Raw genomic sequence first — 13053 nt, forward strand, 5'->3', positions numbered from 1 at the left:
CGCCCGGCCAGCCCGGCCCCCCCGGCCCCGCACCCCCCCCCCGGCTCCGCCGCCTGACGTGGCCCCCGGCGCCGGCTCGGGCTATATAGGGCAGTGTAGGGCTGCATAGAGCTATATAGGGCAGTATAGGGCTGTATAGAGCTATATAGGGCAGTATAGGGCTGTATAGGGCTGTGTAAGGGAGCGTACGGCTAGATAGGGCTGGATAGGGCTAGATAGAGCTATATAGGGCAGTATAGGCTTGCATAGGGCTATATAGGGCAGTATAGGGCTGTATAGGGCAGTATAAGAGTGTATATGGCTAGATAGGGCTGTATAGGGCTGCATAGAGCTAGATAGAGCTATATAGGGCAGTATAGGGCTGTATAGGGCTAGATAAGGCTATATAGAGGAGTATAGCCTTGCGTAGGGCTATATACAGCTGTATAGGGCAGTGTAGGGCTGTATAGAGCAGTATAAGAGTGCATACAGCTAGATAGGGGTGGATAGGACTCTATGGCACGGTATAGAGGCAAATAAGGCTATACAGACCTTTGTAGGGCGCTATAGCATTGTATAGAGCTGTACAGGGATCTGTAGAGCTGTATAAAGCAGTATAAGGCTGCATGCTGTTAGGTAGCGATGTATAGGGCAGTACAAGGCTGCATAAGGCTTTATAGGGCTATATAGGGCTGTAGAGAACTTCATAAGGCTGCGCAGGGCTGCGTAGAGCAGCACAGAACTCCATAGAGCCATATAGGGCTGTACAGAGCAATATAGGGCTGCACAAGGCTGTATACAGCTACAGAGGGGTGTATAGAGCTGCGTAAGGCTGTATAGAGCAGAGTAGAGCTGCAAAGGGCTGCATAGAGCTATATAGAGGTGTATAGGGCTATATAGAGCAGTATAGAGCTGCATAGAGCTATATAGAGGTGTATAGGGCTATACAGAGCAGAATAGAGCTGCATAGAGCTATATAGAGGTGTATAGGGCTATACAGAGCAGAATAGAGCTGCATAGAGCTATATAGAGGTGTATAGGGCTATACAGAGCAGAATAGAGCTGCATAGAGCTATATAGAGGTGTATAGGGCTATATAGAGCAGTATAGAGCTGCATAGGGCTACATGGGGCTGTGTAGCACTGTATAAAGCTGTGTGTGAGCATATAAGACTGTGTAGGGCTGTATAGGGCGGGGTAGGGCTGCATAGGGCTATATATGGCTGCGTAGTCCCCTATGGGGCTGTGCAGGGCTGTGTAGAGCTATATAGGGGCTGGAGGGGGCGGTGAGTCAGGCGCCGGCAGCGCCCGCCGCCCCGGCCCCACGGGGCCGCTGACACTCGTGGGGGGGCCGAGGGGGCGGAGCCTGGGAGCGCTTGTGCAACGTGGGCGGGGCCTTGTGGGGGCGGGGCCTTGTGGGGGCGGGGCCTTGTGGGGGCGGGGCCTTGTGGGGGCGGGGCCTTGTGGGGGCGGGGCCTGGGGGGTGGGGAGCCGAGGGGCAGGAAGCGCCGCGGCGCCAGCGCATTGTCCGCCGCTTCCCCCGGCCCCGCGGCGGCGGCGGCGCCCCCGCTTCCTGCGGGCGGCTCGCCCGGGCGCGCCACGCACACGCGCGTGCACGCGGACACGCGCGTGCGTGCTGACCCGCGCGTGCCAACCGACACGCGTGTGCAAGCCGACACGCGCGTGCCAGCTGACACGTGCGCGCCTACTGATAGGCGCTTGCAAGGCGACGCGCGTGTGCAAGGCGACACACGCGTGCAAGCCGACACGCTCACTTTCCCACGTCCCCCCCTCCCGCCCCATAGCTTCCCCCCCCGCCCCGCTCCCCCGTGGGAGCGCTCCTCGCACGGGGCGCCGGGGGCCCAGGCGTCCGGGCCCAGGTGAGGCCTGGGGGAGGGGGGGCCGGACGCCTGGGTCCCCCGCAGCCCCTAGCCCAGCTGCGCCGGGCGCCATTGCATCAGCGGCGCAGGAATGCGGCCAGACCTCCGGCAGGCGTGCGAGGCCCCGGCCCCCCGCGCGCGCCGGACATCCTCCGGCTCGGCCCCTCGCACGCCTGCCCCGGCCTCGCACGGGCCCCCCCCGCCCCCCAGCACCGCTTGCACGCTCGCACCGAGGGGGACAGCGAACGGGCACCATCTGCACGCTCATAAGGAGGCAGAGAGTGAAAGTGCACCGTTTGCACGCTCGCATGGAGGGAGAGCATAAACATGCACCATTTGCACACTCATAAGGAGGCAGAGAGTGAAGCTGCACTGTTTGCACACTCATATGAAGGGAGAACGCGAAGCTGCACCGTTGCACACTCATATGCAGGGAAGGGGTGAAGGGGCCCCGTTTGCACGCTCGTACGAAGGCAGAGAGTGAAGCTGCACCGTTTGCACACTCATATGCAGGGAAGGGGTGAAGGGGCTCCGTTTGCACGCTCGTACGAAGGCAGAGAGTGAAGCTGCACCGTTTGCACACTCATATGCAGGGAAGGGGTGAAGGGGCCCCGTTTGCACGCTCGTACAAAGGCAGAGGGTGAAGGTGCACCGCTTGCACACTCATATGCAGGGAAGGGGTGAAGGGGCCCCGTTTGCACGCTCGTACGAAGGCAGAGGGTGAAGGTGCACCGCTTGCACGCCCAGCCGGTGGGAGAGGGCGGTCGCACCCCGGCACGCCGCCCTGCCTCAGTTTCCCTCCCCGTTCCCCGGTGTCCCCGTGTCCTCCCTGTCCCCGTCACCCCGGCTCCCCCCGGAGTGCTCTGTCCCCCCCGTCCCCGTGTGTCCCAGGCCCCCCAGTGTCCTGGGCCCCCTGATGTCCCGTGTCCCCCGGGGTGTCGTGTCTCCTCGTGTCCCGTGTCCCCCTGTGTCCCATGTCCTGCTGTCTCCCCCAGTGTCCCGTGTCTCCCGGTGTCCCATGTCCCCTCATGTCCCATGTCCCTGGTGTCCCATGTCCCCGCTGTCCTGTCTCCCCCGGTGTCCCACGTCATCTGGTGTCCTATCACGCTCAGTGTCCCATGTCTCCTAGTGTCCCATGTCCCCAGTGTCCCGTGTCCCTGGTGTCCCATGTCCCCTCATGTCCCATGTCTCCTGGTGTCCTGTCTCCCCCAGTGTCCCGTGTCCCTCAGTGTCCTATGTGCCCACTGTCCTGTCTCCTTCAGTGTCCCATGTCTCCTGGTGTCCCATCACCCCCAGTGTCCCGTGTCCCTCAGTGTCTTATGTCCCCACTGTCCTGTCTCCTTCAGTGTCCCATGTCCCTGGTGTCCTGTCTCCCTCAGTGTCCCATGTCCCTAGTGTCCCATCACCCCCAGTGTCCAGTGTCCCTGGTGTCCTATGTCCCCCGGTGTCCCATGTCTCCTGGTTTCCCATGTTCCTCAGTGTCCCATGTCCCCCACTGCCCCATGTCCCCCCCGTCCCATCCCTGCCGTGTCCCAGTTCCCGGTGTCGGGCCCCACTGTGCCTCGTGTCCCACGTCCCGCGTCCCGTGTCCTGTGTCCCGACGCTGGGCCCCAGCGTGTCCCAGGTCCTGTGTCCCACGGCCCAGTCCCATGTCCTGCCCCGCCGTGTCCTGTGTCCCTCGTCCTGGGGAGCAGCAACTGGTGCGGGAGCTGGTGCGGGAGTGGGAACCAGTGTGGGAGCGGGTGTGGGAACTGGTGTGGGTGCAGGAACCAGTGCAGGAGCGGGTGTGGGAGTGGGAACCAGTGTGGGAGCGGGTGTGGGAACTGGTGTGGGTGCAGGAACCAGTGCAGGAGCGGGTGTGGGAGTGGGAACCAGTGTGGGAGCTGGTGCAGGAGCGGGTGTGGGAGCTGGTGTGGGTGAAGAAATCAGTGTTGGAGCTGGTGCGGGAGCTGGTGTGGGAGTGGGAACCAGTGTGGGAACTGGTGTGGGAGCTGGTGTGGGCACAGAAATCAGTGCGGGAGCTGGTGTGGGAGTGGAAACCAGTGCGGGAATCAGTGCAGGAGCTGGTGTGGGTGCAGAAACCAGTGCAGGAACCAGTGTGGGAGCTGGTGTGGGAGTGGAAACCAGTGTGGGAACCAGTGCAGGAGCTGGTGTGGGAGTGGAAACCAGTGCAGGAACCAGTGCAGGAGCTGGTGTGGGTGCAGAAACCAGTGCAGGAGCTGGTGTGGGAGTGGGAACCGGTGCAGGAGCGGGTGTGGGAGCTGATGTGGGTGCAGAAACCAGTGCAGGAGGTGGTGCGGGAGTGGAAACCAGTGCAGGAACCAGTGCAGGAGCTGGTGTGGGAGTGGAAACCAGTGCAGGAACCAGTGCGGGAGCTGGTGTGGGAGTGGGAACCAGTGCGGGAACCAGTGCAGGAGCTGGTGCAGGAGTGGGAACCGGTGCAGGAGCGGGTGTGGGAGTGGGAACCAGTGCGGGAACCAGTGCAGGAGCTGGTGTGGGAGTGGAAACCGGTGCGGGAGCTGGTGTGGGAGCTGGTGTAGGCGCAGAAATCAGTGCAGGAGCTGGTGCGGGAGTGGAAACCGGTGCGGGAGCTGGTGTGGGAGCTGGTGTGGGAGTGGGAACCGGTGCAGGAGCGGGTGTGGGAGTGGGAACCAGTGCGGGAACCAGTGCAGGAGCTGGTGTGGGAGTGGAAACCGGTGCGGGAGCTGGTGTGGGAGCTGGTGTAGGCGCAGAAATCAGTGCAGGAGCTGGTGCGGGAGTGGAAACCGGTGCGGGAATCGGTGCGGGAATCAGTGCGGGAGCTGGTGTGGGAGTGGGAACCAGTGCGGGAACCAGTGCAGGAGCTGGTGTGGGAGTGGAAACCGGTGCGGGAGCTGGTGTGGGAGCTGGTGTAGGCGCAGAAATCAGTGCAGGAGCTGGTGCGGGAGTGGAAACCGGTGCGGGAATCAGTGCGGGAGCTGGTGTGGGAGTGGGAACCAGTGCGGGAACCAGTGCGGGAGCTGGTGTGGGAGTGGGAACCGGTGCGGCAGCGGGTGTGGGAGTGGGAACCAGTGTGGGAACCGGTGCAGGAGCTGGTGTGGGAGTGGGAACCGGTGCGGGAACCGGTGCAGGAGCTGGTGTGGGAGTGGGAACCGGTGTGGCAGCGGGTGCGGGAGCTGGTGTAGGTGCAGAAATCAGTGCAGGAGCTGGTGCGGGAGTGGAAACTGGTGTGGGAACCAGTGCGGGAGCTGGTGTGGGAGTGGGAACCGGTGCGGCAGCGGGTGCGGGAGTGGGAACCAGTGCAGGAACCGGTGCAGGAGCTGGTGTGGGAGTGGGAACCAGTGCGGGAGCTGGCGTGGGAGTGGGAACCGGTGCGGCAGCGGGTGTGGGAGTGGGAACCGGTGTGGGAGCTGGTGTGGGAGTGGGAACCGGTGCAGGAGCGGGTGCGGGAGTGGGAACCAGTGCAGGAACCGGTGCAGGAGCTGGTGTGGGAGTGGGAACCAGTGCGGGAGCTGGCGTGGGAGTGGGAACCGGTGCGGCAGCGGGTGTGGGAGTGGGAACCGGTGTGGGAGCTGGTGTGGGAGCTGGTGTGGGTGCAGAAACCAGTGCGGGAGCTGGTGTGGGAGTGGGAACCGGTGCGGGCGCTGGTGTGGGAGTGGGAACCGGTGCGGCAGCGGGTGCGGGAGCTGGTGCGGGGGCAGAAAGCAGCGCGGGAGCTGCAGTGGGAGCAGTTGCGGGTGCAGGAACTGGCGCGGCCCTGGGGGCCGGAGCGGGGCCGGGGCCGGGGCCGGGCGGGAGGCGCTGGCTCCGCCCCGGTGAGTCACGGCGGGCGGGCGGGGCGGGCGGCCGGGCCCCCCGGGCACTTTCCGAGGGCAGCCGGAGCGGGCGGCAGCGCCGAGCCCGTCCCGTCCCGGCTCCTCCCGTCCCGCTCGGCCCCGCCATGGCCCCGCTGCTGCCGCTCCTGCTGCTGCTGCTGCTGCCGCCGCCCGCCGCCGCCTTCAACCTGGCGGCGTCGCGGCCCGCCGCCTTCCGCGGGGCCCCGGGCTCCCTCTTCGGCTTCGCCGTGGACTTCTACCTGCCGCGGCCCCGCAGGTCGGCGGCGGCTCCGCGCTCCGCTCCGCTCCGGCGCGGACGGGACGGGGCGGGTCGGGTCGGCTCCGCTCGGGCCGGGTCGGGTCCCGTCGGGTGCCGTCGGGCCGGGGGCGCCGGCGGACGCTGCCCGGGTGCGGGGCGTTTCCGGTAGCCGGGGCCGGGCCCCTCCGAGCCGGCAACTTCCTGCGGGCGGCGCGGCGCCTCCGGGCATCCCGGCTCGGCCGGGAATTCCCTTCCCGCCCCCCCCCCCCAACCCCCACCGTGCAGGGGCCCAGGCGTCCGGGCACGGCCCTGCCCCGACCCGGACCCCGCGAGGGACCCAGGCGTCCGGGCACTGTCCTGTTCTTCCCCTGCTCCCCCCCCCGCCCCCCAACCCAGACCCCGGGAGGGGCCCAGGCGTCCGGGTGCTGTACTGTCCCCCCCCTCCCCCCCCACCCACCCCGGACCCCGCGAGGGACCCAGGCGTCCGGGCGCTGTACTGTCCCCCCCCCTCCCCCACCCCACCCCGGACCCCGCGAGGGACCCAGGCGTCCGGGCACTGTCCTGTTCTTCCCCTGCTCCCCCCCCCCAACCCAGACCCCGGGAGGGACCCAGGCGTCCGGGCACGGCCCTGCCCCGACCCGGACCCCGGGAGGGACCCAGGCGTCCGGGCGCTGTGCTGTCCCCCCCCCCCCAACCCAGACCCCGGGAGGGACCCAGGCGTCCGGGCGCTGTGCTGTCCCCCCCCCCCCAACCCGGACCCCGGGAGGGACCCAGGCGTCCGGGCGCTGTGCTGTCCCCCCCCCCCCAACCCAGACCCCGGGAGGGGCCCAGGCGTCCGGGTGCTGTGCTGTCCCCCCCCTCCCCCCCCACCCACCCCAGACCCCGGGAGGGACCCAGGCGTCCGGGCGCTGTGCTGTCCTCCTCTCCCCCCCACCCACCCCAGGAGGGGCCCAGGCGTCCGGGCACGGCCCTGCCCCGACCCGGACCCCGCGAGGGACCCAGGCGTCCGGGCACTGTACTGTCCCCCCCCCTTCCCCCCCCCACCCCGGACCCCGGGAGGGGCCCAGGCGTCCGGGCACTGTCCTGTTCTTCCCCTGCTCCCCCCCCGCCCCCCAACCCAGACCCCGGGAGGGGCCCAGGCGTCCGGGCACGGCCCTGCCCCGACCCGGACCCCGGGAGGGACCCAGGCGTCCGGGCACTGTCCTGTTCTTCCCCTGCTCCCCCCCCCCCCCAACCCAGACCCCGGGAGGGGCCCAGGCGTCCGGGTGCTGTACTGTCCCCCCCTCTCCCCCCCACCCAACCCAGACCCCGGGAGGGGCCCAGGCGTCCGGGCGCTGTACTGTCCCCCCCCCTCCCCCACCCCACCCCGGACCCCGCGAGGGACCCAGGCGTCCGGGCACTGTCCTGTTCTTCCCCTGCTCCCCCCCCCCAACCCAGACCCCGGGAGGGACCCAGGCGTCCGGGCACGGCCCTGCCCCGACCCGGACCCCGGGAGGGACCCAGGCGTCCGGGCGCTGTGCTGTCCCCCCCCCCCCAACCCAGACCCCGGGAGGGACCCAGGCGTCCGGGCGCTGTGCTGTCCCCCCCCCCCCAACCCGGACCCCGGGAGGGACCCAGGCGTCCGGGCGCTGTGCTGTCCCCCCCCCCCCAACCCAGACCCCGGGAGGGGCCCAGGCGTCCGGGTGCTGTGCTGTCCCCCCCCTCCCCCCCCACCCACCCCAGACCCCGGGAGGGACCCAGGCGTCCGGGCGCTGTGCTGTCCTCCTCTCCCCCCCCACCCACCCCAGGAGGGGCCCAGGCGTCCGGGCACGGCCCTGCCCCGACCCGGACCCCGCGAGGGACCCAGGCGTCCGGGCACTGTACTGTCCCCCCCCCTTCCCCCCCCCACCCCGGACCCCGGGAGGGGCCCAGGCGTCCGGGCACTGTCCTGTTCTTCCCCTGCTCCCCCCCCGCCCCCCAACCCAGACCCCGGGAGGGGCCCAGGCGTCCGGGCACGGCCCTGCCCCGACCCGGACCCCGGGAGGGACCCAGGCGTCCGGGCACTGTCCTGTTCTTCCCCTGCTCCCCCCCCCCCCCAACCCAGACCCCGGGAGGGGCCCAGGCGTCCGGGTGCTGTACTGTCCCCCCCTCTCCCCCCCCACCCACCCCGGACCCCGCGAGGGACCCAGGCGTCCGGGCACTGTCCTGTTCTTCCCCTGCCCCCCCCCCCCAACCCAGACCCCGGGAGGGGCCCAGGCATCCGGGCACGGCCCTGCCCCGACCCGGACCCCGGGAGGGACCCAGGCGTCCGGGCGCTGTACTGTCCCCCCCACCCACCCCGGACCCCGCGAGGGACCCAGGCGTCCGGGCGCTGTACTGTCCCCCCCCTCCCCCCCACCCAACCCAGACCCCGGGAGGGGCCCAGGCGTCCGGGTGCTGTGCTGTCCCCCCCTCCCCCCCCCACCCACCCCGGACCCCGGGAGGGACCCAGGCGTCCGGGCACTGTCCTGTTCTTCCCCTGCCCCCCCCCCACCCCAGACCCCGGGAGGGGCCCAGGCGTCCGGGCACTGTCCTGTTCTTCCCCTGCCCCCCCCCCCAACCCAGACCCTGGGAGGGGCCCAGGCGTCCGGGCACTGTCCTGTTCTTCCCCTGCTCCCCCCCCCCAACCCAGACCCCGGGAGGGACCCAGGCATCCGGGCACGGCCCTGCCCCGACCCAGACCCCGGGAGGGACCCAGGCGTCCGGGCGCTGTGCTGTCCTCCTCTCCCCCCCCACCCACCCCAGGAGGGGCCCAGGCGTCCGGGCACGGCCCTGCCCCGACCCGGACCCCGCGAGGGACCCAGGCATCCGGGCGCTGTACTGTCCCCCCCCCTCCCCCCCCACCCACCCCGGACCCCGGGAGGGACCCAGGCGTCCGGGCGCTGTGCTGTCCCCCCCCTCCCCCCCCACCTACCCCAGACCCCAGGAGGGACCCAGGCGTCCGAGCACTGTCCTGTTCTTCCCCCCACCCCACCCCACCCCAGACCCCGGGAGGGACCCAGGCGTCCGGGCGCAGACTTAGGTGCCCCCCCAGCGCCCCGCAGGACCCAGCTCCCCCCCTCCCCAGCCGTGGGTGCCCCCCCCCCCGACGCGGGTACCCCCCCCCCCCCCGGGGATGCCACAGTCGGAAGCGGGATCCGGACGGGCTGACTCAGAGGTGACGGCGGGGCCCAGGCGTCCGGGCCGGGCGGGGGTGGGGGGGGATGACGGGAGCCGCGTCGCTGGCGCCGGGGGGGGGGGGGGGGGGCCCCACTCACGTCCTCTCCCCCCCCCCCCCCCAGCTACAGCATCCTGGTGGGTGCCCCCAAGGCCAACACGAGCCAGCCCAACGTCACCCAGGGCGGCGCCGTCTACTACTGCCCCTGGCACCCCGAGGCGGCCGCCTGCGCCCCCATCGAGTTCGACCACATCGGTGAGGGGCGCCGGCACCCGCGGGGACCCACCGGGGGGGGGGACACCCCCCGGCACCCGGACCCACCCGTGCCCCCGATGGGTGCCCCCAGTCCCCCCCACAACCCCCCAGTGCCCCCCGATGGGTGCCCACAGCCCCCCCCCCAGACCCCCTCCCACCCCGATGGGTGCCCCCAGTGCCCCCCGATGGGTGCCCCCAGCCCCCCCCCAGACCCCCTCCCACCCCGATGGGTGCCCCCAGTGCCCCCCGATGGGTGCCCCCAGCCCCCCCCACAACCCCCCAGTGCCCCCCGATGGGTGCCCCCAGCCCCCCCCCAGACCCCCTCGCACCCCGATGGGTGCCCCCAGCCCCCCACAACCCCCCAGTGCCCCCCGATAGGTGCCCCCAGCCCCCCCCCAGACCCCCTCGCACCCCGATGGGTGCCCCCAGTGCCCCCCGATGGGTGCCCACAGCCCCCCCCCAGACCCCCTCCCACCCCGATGGGTGCCCCCAGTCCCCCCACAACCCCCAGTGCCCCCCGATGGGTGCCCACAGCCCCCCCCAGACCCCCTCCCACCCCGATGGGTGCCCCCAGCCCCCCACAACCCCCCAGTGCCCCCCGATGGGTGCCCACAGCCCCCCCCAGACCCCCTCCCACCCCGATGGGTGCCCCCAGCCCCCCACAACCCCCAGTGCCCCCCGATGGGTGCCCACAGCCCCCCCCAGACCCCCTCCCACCCCGATGGGTGCCCCCAGCCCCCCACAACCCCCCAGTGCCCCCCGATGGGTGCCCACAGCCCCCCCCCAGAACCCCTCCCACCCCGATGGGTGCCCCCAGCCCCCCACAACCCCCCAGTGCCCCCCGATGGGTGCCCACAGCCCCCCCCAGACCCCCTCCCACCCCGATGGGTGCCCCCAGCCCCCCACAACCCCCAGTGCCCCCCGATGGGTGCCCACAGCCCCCCCCCAGACCCCCTCCCACCCCAATGGGTGCCCCCAGCCCCCCACAACCCCCCAGTGCCCCCCGATGGGTGCCCACAGCCCCCCCCAGACCCCCTCCCACCCCGATGGGTGCCCCCAGCCCCCCACAACCCCCAGTGCCCCCCGATGGGTGCCCACAGCCCCCCCCAGACCCCCTCCCACCCCAATGGGTGCCCCCAGCCCCCCACAACCCCCAGTGCCCCCCGATGGGTGCCCACAGCCCCCCCCCAGACCCCCTCCCACCCCAATGGGTGCCCCCAGTGCCCCCCGATGGGTGCCCCCAGCCCCCCCCACAACCCCCCAGTGCCCCCCGATGGGTGCCCACAGCCCCCTCCGACCCCCTCCCACCCCGATGGGTGCCCCCAGCCCCCCACAACCCCCCAGTGCCCCCCGATGGGTGCCCACAGCCCCCTCCGACCCCCTCCCACCCCGATGGGTGCCCCCAGCCCCCCACAACCCCCCAGTGCCCCCCGATGGGTGCCCACAGCCCCCCCCCAGACCCCCTCCCACCCCGATGGGTGCCCCCAGCCCCCCACAACCCCCCAGTGCCCCCCGATGGGTGCCCACAGGCCCCCCCCAGACCCCCTCCCACCCTGATGGGTGCCCCCAGCCCCCCACAACCCCCAGTGCCCCCCGATGGGTGCCCACAGCCCCCCCCCAGACCCCCTCCCACCCCGATGGGTGCCCCCAGCCCCCCACAACCCCCCAGTGCCCCCCGATGGGTGCCCACAGACCCCCCCCAGACCCCCTCCCACCCCGATGGGTGCCCCCAGCCCCCCACAACCCCCCAGTGCCCCCCGATGGGTGCCCACAGCCCCCCCCCAGACCCCCTCGCACCCCGATGGGTGCCCCCAGCCCCCCACAACCCCCCAGTGCCCCCCGATGGGTGCCCACAGCCCCCCCCCAGACCCCCTCCCACCCCAATGGGTGCCCCCAGCCCCCCACAACCCCCCAGTGCCCCCCGATGGGTGCCCACAGCCCCCCCCCAGACCCCCTCGCACCCCGATGGGTGCCCCCAGTGCCCCCCGATGGGTGCCCACAGCCCCCCCCAGACCCCCTCCCACCCCGATGGGTGCCCCCAGCCCCCCACAACCCCCCAGTGCCCCCCGATGGGTGCCCCCAGCCCCCCCCACAACCCCCAGTGCCCCCCGATGGGTGCCCACAGCCCCCCCCAGACCCCCTCCCACCCCGATGGGTGCCCCCAGCCCCCCACAACCCCCCAGTGCCCCCCGATGGGTGCCCACAGCCCCCCCCCAGACCCCCTCCCACCCCGATGGGTGCCCCCAGCCCCCAGTGCCCCCCAATGGGTGCCCACAGCCCCCCCCCAGACCCCCTCCCACCCCAATGGGTGCCCCCAGCCCCCCACAACCCCCAGTGCCCCCCGATGGGTGCCCACAGCCCCCCCCCAGACCCCCTCCCACCCCAATGGGTGCCCCCAGCCCCCCACAACCCCCCAGTGCCCCCCAATGGGTGCCCACAGCCCCCCCCCAGACCCCCTCCCACCCCGATGGGTGCCCCCAGCCCCCCACAACCCCCCAGTGCCCCCCGATGGGTGCCCACAGCCCCCCCCCAGACCCCCTCCCACCCCGATGGGTGCCCCCAGCCCCCCCCACAGCCCCCAGTGCCCCCCGATGGGTGCCCACAGACCCCCCCCAGACCCCCTCCCACCCCAATGGGTGCCCACAGCCCCCCCCCAGCCCCCAGACTCCCTCCCACCCCCCAAAGGGTGCCCACAGCCCCCCCAACCCCTAGACCCCCCCAGTACCCCCAATGGGAGCCCACAGACCCCCTACAGCCCCCAGACCCCCTAGTGCCCCCAAAGGGTGCCCACAGCCCCCCTCCCACCCCCCCAACACCCCCCCAATGGGTGCCTACAACCCCCCGACCCTCCAATGCCCCCCAAAGGGTACCCACAGCCCCCCCAACCCCCCAATGGGTGCCCCCAGACCCCCTCCCACCCCCCAGTGGGTGCCCACAGACCCCCCCAGTGCACCCAGTGGGTGCCCCCAGACCCCCTACAGCCCCCCCAGCCCCCTCAGTGCCCCCAATGGGTGCCCCCAGACCCCCTCCCACCACCCAATGGGTGCCCACAGACCCCCCCCAGCTCCCCCAGTGCCCCCAATGGGAGCCCACAGCCCCCCGCTCGGCCCCCCCCAGCCCCCAAACCCCCCAGTGGGTGCCCCCAGCCCCCCAGCCTGCCCCGCGCCCCCCTCCCCAGCAGCGGGGGCGGGTGCTGAGCGGGGGGGGCACCCGCCAGGCCCCCGCACCCACGACTTCGGGGGCAACGGCTCCGGGGGCGCCGGCGGCGCCGTCGAGTTCAAGTCGCTGCAGTGGTTCGGGGCCACCGTGCGCGCCCACAACAACTCCATCCTGGTGCGGGGGGCACCCATGGGTGCTGGGGGGGCTCCTAGGGGTGCTGGGGGGGCGGTGGTGCCCATAGCGGGGTCTGGGGGTGGAGATGGGGGTCGGGGCTGGGGGGGTGGGGGGCAGTTGGTGCCTGTAGGGGGGGGTTGGGGGCAGTAGGGGGGGGCTTCTTGGGGGTGCTGGGGGGGCGGTGGGTGCCGGGGGAGGGTCTGGGGGGTGCTGGGTGCTGGGGGGGTGCTGGGGGGGCGGTGGGTGCTGGGGGGGGTGCTGGGTGCAGGGGGGGTGCTGGGGGCGGTGGGTGCTGGGAGGGGGTGCTGGGGGGGTGCTGGGGGCGGTGGGTGCTGGGAGGGGGTCTGGGGGGTGCAGGGGGGGTGCTGGGGGGTGCTGT

At 71.8% G+C, this 13053-nt stretch overlaps 1 protein-coding gene across 1 annotated transcript in view; it reads left to right on the forward strand.

Moving 5' to 3' along the window:
- Positions 1-5711: 5711 nt before the first annotated feature.
- The window catches only part of ITGA5 (integrin subunit alpha 5), a 33554-nt gene continuing 26212 nt past the window's right edge, over positions 5712-13053 (forward strand). Inside the window, exons 1-3 of the mRNA XM_068921618.1 lie at positions 5712-5929; positions 9211-9341; positions 12559-12674. Coding sequence (XP_068777719.1) covers positions 5778-5929; positions 9211-9341; positions 12559-12674 — 399 coding nt within the window. The 5' untranslated portion in view covers positions 5712-5777. The remainder of the gene's footprint in view (positions 5930-9210; positions 9342-12558; positions 12675-13053) is intronic.

The sequence above is a fragment of the Struthio camelus genome, chromosome 28 (genome assembly GCF_040807025.1).
Source record: "Struthio camelus isolate bStrCam1 chromosome 28, bStrCam1.hap1, whole genome shotgun sequence".
Classification (NCBI taxonomy): Eukaryota; Metazoa; Chordata; class Aves; order Struthioniformes; family Struthionidae; genus Struthio; species Struthio camelus.